This window comes from Pelophylax lessonae, assembly GCF_965119305.1.
Source record: "Pelophylax lessonae genome assembly, chromosome: 1".
Lineage (NCBI taxonomy): Eukaryota > Metazoa > Chordata > Amphibia > Anura > Ranidae > Pelophylax > Pelophylax lessonae.
The window spans coordinates 596,847,343-596,855,269 of record NC_138768.1 but is presented as its reverse complement, the minus strand read 5'-3'; the positions used below and the strand labels follow the sequence as shown (position 1 = coordinate 596,855,269).

The following is a 7,927-nucleotide window of genomic DNA, read 5'->3' as shown; positions in this document are numbered from 1 at the left end:
CAATTCAAAAGATAGGAAAACTTTTTAAAATTGCAATTGTTCTCTTCATGATAATCCAGAGCCTAAGAGCCCGTTCACATTAGGTCGTTCCGACTTAGGGGGCGACCTGTGAAATCGCGTACAGCGCGACTTCGGCACGACTTGCATGGACTTCACATAATGGAAGTCAATGCAAGTCGCCTCCAGGTCGCCCAGAAGTAGTACAGGACCCTTTTTCTAAGTCGGAGCGACTTGTGTCGCTCCTATTAGAACCGGTCCTGTACTACTCAATGACCGCGACCGTGCACGACTTGCTAGGCTGACCAAGTCGCCTGACAAGTTGTATTAGTGTGAACCGGCACTTAACCTTCCTAGCGGCATTCCCGAGCGTGACTCGGGGTTAGATTTTAGAGCCAAAAGCGGTAACCCCGAGCCACACTCGGGGTAGCGCTAGGAAGATCGCTGGATCCTGATAGAGGTTTTACTTACCTTTTCTCCGGGATCCAGCGAAGAATGCGGGCGGTATGCGGCGGCGGAGCTTCCTCCCGATCGTCTGCGAGCCCCGTCTTCCGTCTCCGGCGACGTGACATCCGCCAGGGGGTGGAACCGGCGGCAAATTCAAATGTAAAACACACCAAACACACTGATGCCATTCAAAATAAAAAAAAATTCACATTACATTGCCCCCCAGTGCCCTTTCCTGCAGTTTTACTGTACTTTTTATGTAAATATATATATATATATAATAAATGTATACAGTTGGTTTGGGCTGCTCATTCACAAGAATTACATGCAAAATAATGGTACCGCTTTCAGCACCTAAAATCCAAAAGAATCATACCGCCAGGGAGGTTAAGGTATCTTCTCCCTCTTTTTTCTTTTGCCTTGATAACAGAAAGGGCAAACTAAGTGTGCATGTTTAAGTACGAAAAACCTTTTTTGAAGGTCAGGTTTTGTCTGCACATATGATCTTCATCTAAGGTCCTCCAACACTGAACACAAAAATATATGCAGGTTCTGACTTGTCCAAGAGGAGTACCTGCTCTGTCCTTTCCTCATATCTTGGACCATTTCATTTTCCTGTAAACTGCTGGGAATTGAAGCTGCAGATGAGCTTGCTGAGTGTCATGGACAGGTCTTAATCATTCAATAGATTTGTGTTCATAAGCTCCAGATGAAAAATAAGGAGCACTGAACTTAGCACCCTGCACACTAGAATTAGAATTAGATAATTTGTTGATTGACTACAACATTAAGATGGTGGTTCCAAGGTACTCCATTACCAATTGACACAATGATTCTATATGGGGTAATTTGCTAAAGTAAAGTTTGCTTCAAATATTCAGTCATGTGCTGAAGAATTATTATCAGTGTTACAGTTACAATATGTCAAGCCAGATCTGTATCACCTTTGACTGTCAGGTATCTGGTTAATCAATTATACACAAATAAATAAATATACTCCAGTCTGCCAATGTTGCCTAATGTGTACAGATTTATCAGCAAAATTCAAAGTCTTCTTTGCAAATAAGAAGAATTATGCAATAAGATATGTAGCAAGTTTTTTATATTAACTAGGCATGTCCTTAGAAAGCAGCATTTATAATACTTGAAAAGTTGGATGATCATTTCACTAGCTGATAAGAAGAGTGTGATTTAACAATGAGCACAGCAGGAAAGGTAAGAGACTTGATTTTTATCTTTATTATATGCCTCTAATATTTTTTTGCTTTCCATTCTTAGAAATATATTTATAACATTTAGGAGATTCCATTGATAAACTAGCTGGCATTAACTGTACATTATTTACACTATCCCTGCAACATTTTCCATAAGCATAAACCATTGAAGATGATGTCATTAAATGTTCACACCAGTGAATTTGTATTAAACCCAGTTAAAAATAGTATTAAACCCAAAATCAAAAGCTTACCAGTTCTTTGATGTGGTGATTGCATCCGTTTTCTTTTTTTTTCACCTGGTGATTCTGTTGTTTTTCAATTCCCTTTAACACACCAAGCTGTCCAGCAAAAGTGTCAGTAAGAGGGTTGAGAAAAACCATTAAACACTGACAGAGGAGCTTACAATGGTCAGCTTTTATTAATTTGTGTAAAACCCTTGTCTTAAAGGAAAAAAAAGACTGTTGCTGTATCTGCTTAAAAATTATTAGCTGGAGTTCAGCTTTAATTTGTAAATCAAATCCATCTAAATCTCTCCCCGGATTGACAATGATGCAGTCCCTGTGGCTCCTCCAGTAAGTGGAGACACCCTAAGACAGGAAATGTGTGCTGGCTGGATCACCAGGAGAAAATAAAGGAAAAAATAATATTTATAACTAGCACAGAATATATAATATTTTATTATGTCTTTCTTTGGAAATAAAGGGGGGTTGTGAGAACCAGCGCTATGGATAAGAACTGACAGGCAGTAAATATATATAAGGTTGCAGCCACCAACCGAACCCCTAAGAAACTTAGGGGCAGGAATATAGTGTGGGGGTGAATAGTTGGAAAACGGCGCTACCTAACGCATGTGCAAAGATGCGGGTGAAGAGGAAAAAAGTGCTTAGTGCGTACAAAGTGACATATAGATAGTTGTGTACATAGGTCAATATATATAAAACTTAGGCCAAGACAATAAATAAATAAATGAATAAAAGAAAGAAAGCGAAGTGTGGTAAAAATGTATGTTAAAAGATGTATATTAAATCAATACTATAGTGATTTCCAATAGGTACTGCTGAGTAAGTGATAATTAATACAATAATTAAATAGGTGAATAATGTAGAATAAATACTGTTGAATAAATAATATTAGGTAAAAAAACGCTCAATGTATTGGTTATAAATCGATCTTAAATCAAAGGAGCAGTGAGGATACTAATTGTATACCTTTTGGGATGTAGTTCTCCAGTTTAAACACTAGGTGTCACACTTACCCTAAGACCACAGATGTTAGGTATATGAGCCAAAAGACAGGATGTAGGTGAGATCCTCAAACCTGTCTACTGACGGTCCCCTCGGACCCAAAAAGATCCCATCTGGGTACAAAAGGGAGAAAAGAGAGAAGCTACTCAGTGTGATAAGTGTGGATCGGGTATACAATGTGATAGTAGCGACTCACGCTTGGGTAGATGCAGCAGATCCCTTCAGATATTGGCAGTCTGCGCCAAGGAAGCTCCTGCGTTCCAAGCCTCGGCGAGCTGCGGACCGGAAGTGACGTGGGTTTCCGCCCTACGTACGTTTCGTCATAGGACGTCTACGGGGAGCGGTACCCGTCAGTCGACCTCATCGTCCAGAAATAGCCAGAGTCATCCCCTCAGCCAATCATTCGCCCTGATACACATCTGAGGATGATTGTATGGAAATGGAAAAAATGGTGGAGTGTACAGGTTTATTATGGGATGTCTCTCTAGGCTATAGTGATCATCATAATAGATCATGCTGCCATCTAGTAGATCAATTTTGAGTTACAAGAATATAAGAAAAAAATTTTTTTATTAAGAACGAATATGTGTAAAAAAATTCCGTAAAAATAATGTATGCAAGAAGAGGAAAATAAAAAATAGAAAATAAAATTAAAATTAAAAATGGGCATCAGACGTTTATTTAAATGTGTTTAATAAGGAAAAAATATAGAGGTGATCGAAAAAGTGTTTTGTGAGACATAAGGGTCCCAAAGGAACATTAGTGATAATCTGACCACAAGAAATAATATTGAAGATAAAAAAATAATAATAATTTTAGTGTTAACGTCGATATATATATGAGTGTGTGAGTATATCCAATTAAAACATTGGTGAAAAGAATAGATGAATAGTATTAGTGGAGTGAAAAAGATGTGTAAGAAATACACCCGTGAAATATTTATGGCTATAAAGAAGTGTGGGAAAAAAAGTATAAAAAAATACTCATGAACTGAGGTTAAAAACATCCAGTTTGGAAATAACGTGTCCAATTACATTCTGAGGTGACAACAGAGGTCCACCCAAGGGGGAAATATAATAGTTATTCCTTAGAAAGCTTAAAATGTGGAGTGATGTTGGATGAGAAGGTCAAAAAAAATTTCATAAAAATAAAAATAAAAATAGGAGTGGATATCATATGTAAGGTAATAAGATAATAAATAAATTGATGCGTTGACTTCCATATCTCTCCAGAGATGGTAATCTTGATAGTAAGGAGAATTGATGTTTAAGCAAAAAAAATTCTAAAAAGGTTAAAAACATTTAGGAGGCGTTAAACAGTCATTTATCAGATAGGTGAAGATCCTCAACATAAATGATGGTATATTAATATTACCCAGATGTTAAATGAGGAGGCTAAAAAGAGGATGTTGGATGAGAAGGCTAGAAAAAATCCGCATCACAAATGACGTAAAATCCATAAGAAATATCTAAAAAAATCCAAAAAATAGAGATGCGTATCGAAAAAGGAAGAAGGCGTGTGGGAACAGGCTTAAAAAATACATATATAAAACATATGTAAAAACATATGTAAAAAATATATGTCAAGAAATATAAAAATATAAAAATCACACGTAAAGGATATCATAAAATGTCAGTAAAAAGGGGAATTCACCCCCACACTATATTCCTGCCCCTAAGTTTCTTAGGGGTTCGGTTGGTGGCTGCAACCTTATATATATTTACTGCCTGTCAGTTCTTATCCATAGCGCTGGTTCTCACAACCCCCCTTTATAACTTATTGAGTGACTTTGTCACTACAACTAGCAGCAATGGATATTTTTAAGTATATGAACTCCAGAGCAGTAAATATAGAGGAAATTTTTGACCAGGAGACCATAATACAAAGGCAAGACATGGAAGGATCTTTTAAAGAGTTAAAACAGAATATGGAAAAACAACTGAGGGTCTGGTGGGACATTGCCACATTGGAAAAATACACCAAGGAAGGTATAGCACCTAGGAGGCTTAGATGGGACATATCCCCCAATGACCACATCACAGACCCTGGTCTCCTGGAACAATGGTATGGTTTCTTTAATAGAAGTGAAAAAGAACTGCTGACTTTAATAATCAAGAGGAGGCAATACAAACTCAAAAAGATCGAAAACACGATTATACAAATTAAGGAACAATTGGCACCTTATTCTGAAACCAATGAGTATAAAAATAAAGAAAAAGCGCTGCAAGAAGCTGTACAAAAATATGATAAAACCATACAAGCTAAAAAACAGAAGAAATATAAGAGGGACATTCTAGACTATAGAAACAACACAGTCTATAAATGGCAATCCGATGAATTGTACAATGGTTTAGGCACTAGTGTGGACCCTGTCCACTTAGTATCAAGGGAACCGTCTGAAATTGAGGATGAGGATGATGATACATGGATGGAGGTCACTACTCCTGTGACCCCTATGACTCCCAGAACACCGGGAAATTTGGGAAGACCACCTTATGAACAGACCACTGAACCAAGACCGCCAAGAAATGGCCCACAACCGAATGTACATTACGATAGAACGCCTACCCACAATCAATATCGGGTTGATACCTACAATAGGTTTTCCCCTCTCGACTATCACAATGAGGAACAATCATTGTACACTCATATATATATCGACGTTAACACTAAAATTATTATTATTTTTTTATCTTCAATATTATTTCTTGTGGTCAGATTATCACTAATGTTCCTTTGGGACCCTTATGTCTCACAAAACACTTTTTCGATCACCTCTATATTTTTTCCTTATTAAACACATTTAAATAAACGTCTGATGCCCATTTTTAATTTTAATTTTATTTTCTATTTTTTATTTTCCTCTTCTTGCATACATTATTTTTACGGAATTTTTTTACACATATTCGTTCTTAATAAAAAAATTTTTTTCTTATATTCTTGTAACTCAAAATTGATCTACTAGATGGCAGCATGATCTATTATGATGATCACTATAGCCTAGAGAGACATCCCATAATAAACCTGTACACTCCACCATTTTTTCCATTTCCATACAATCATCCTCAGATGTGTATCAGGGCGAATGATTGGCTGAGGGGATGACTCTGGCTATTTCTGGACGATGAGGTCGACTGACGGGTACCGCTCCCCGTAGACGTCCTATGACGAAACGTACGTAGGGCGGAAACCCACGTCACTTCCGGTCCGCAGCTCGCCGAGGCTTGGAACGCAGGAGCTTCCTTGGCGCAGACTGCCAATATCTGAAGGGATCTGCTGCATCTACCCAAGCGTGAGTCGCTACTATCACATTGTATACCCGATCCACACTTATCACACTGAGTAGCTTCTCTCTTTTCTCCCTTTTGTACCCAGATGGGATCTTTTTGGGTCCGAGGGGACCGTCAGTAGACAGGTTTGAGGATCTCACCTACATCCTGTCTTTTGGCTCATATACCTAACATCTGTGGTCTTAGGGTAAGTGTGACACCTAGTGTTTAAACTGGAGAACTACATCCCAAAAGGTATACAATTAGTATCCTCACTGCTCCTTTGATTTAAGATCGATTTATAACCAATACATTGAGCGTTTTTTTACCTAATATTATTTATTCAACAGTATTTATTCTACATTATTCACCTATTTAATTATTGTATTAATTATCACTTACTCAGCAGTACCTATTGGAAATCACTATAGTATTGATTTAATATACATCTTTTAACATACATTTTTACCACACTTCGCTTTCTTTCTTTTATTCATTTATTTATTTATTGTCTTGGCCTAAGTTTTATATATATTGACCTATGTACACAACTATCTATATGTCACTTTGTACGCACTAAGCACTTTTTTCCTCTTCACCCGCATCTTTGCACATGCGTTAGGTAGCGCCGTTTTCCAACTATTCACCCCCACACTATATTCCTGCCCCTAAGTTTCTTAGGGGTTCGGTTGGTGGCTGCAACCTTATATATATTTACTGCCTGTCAGTTCTTATCCATAGCGCTGGTTCTCACAACCCCCCTTTATAACTTATTGAGTGACTTTGTCACTACAACCTAGCAGCAATGGATATTTTTAAGTATATGAACTCCAGAGCAGTAAATATAGAGGAAATTTTTGACCAGGAGACCATAATACAAAGGCAAGACATGGAAGGATCTTTTAAAGAGTTAAAACAGAATATGGAAAAACAACTGAGGGTCTGGTGGGACATTGCCACATTGGAAAAATACACCAAGGAAGGTATAGCACCTAGGAGGCTTAGATGGGACATATCCCCCAATGACCACATCACAGACCCTGGTCTCCTGGAACAATGGTATGGTTTCTTTAATAGAAGTGAAAAAGAACTGCTGACTTTAATAATCAAGAGGAGGCAATACAAACTCAAAAAGATCGAAAACACGATTATACAAATTAAGGAACAATTGGCACCTTATTCTGAAACCAATGAGTATAAAAATAAAGAAAAAGCGCTGCAAGAAGCTGTAGAAAAATATGATAAAACCATACAAGCTAAAAAACAGAAGAAATATAAGAGGGACATTCTAGACTATAGAAACAACACAGTCTATAAATGGCAATCCGATGAATTGTACAATGGTTTAGGCACTAGTGTGGACCCTGTCCACTTAGTATCAAGGGAACCGTCTGAAATTGAGGATGAGGATGATGATACATGGATGGAGGTCACTACTCCTGTGACCCCTATGACTCCCAGAACACCGGGAAATTTGGGAAGACCACCTTATGAACAGACCACTGAACCAAGACCGCCAAGAAATGGCCCACAACCGAATGTACATTACGATAGAACGCCTACCCACAATCAATATCGGGTTGATACCTACAATAGGTTTTCCCCTCTCGACTATCACAATGAGGAACAATACGAATACAGAGAACCATTCACCAGAAGGGATTTTTTTCCGAGAGGGAACAGAGGCAGACCCCCAAGAAATTTTGGAGGCCCACAAAGGAATCCAAATTTTTGGGACAACCAGAGGAACAAC

General features: G+C 38.0%; 1 protein-coding gene across 1 annotated transcript in view; it reads left to right on the top strand.

The window, feature by feature from the left end:
• Positions 1–1,525: 1,525 nt before the first annotated feature.
• The window catches only part of LOC309548685 (uncharacterized protein), a 127,284-nt gene continuing 120,882 nt past the window's right edge, over positions 1,526–7,927 (top strand). The window contains exon 1 of the mRNA XM_082248647.1: positions 1,526–1,659. Within this exon, the coding sequence (XP_082104773.1) occupies positions 1,642–1,659 (18 nt within the window). The 5' untranslated portion in view covers positions 1,526–1,641. The remainder of the gene's footprint in view (positions 1,660–7,927) is intronic.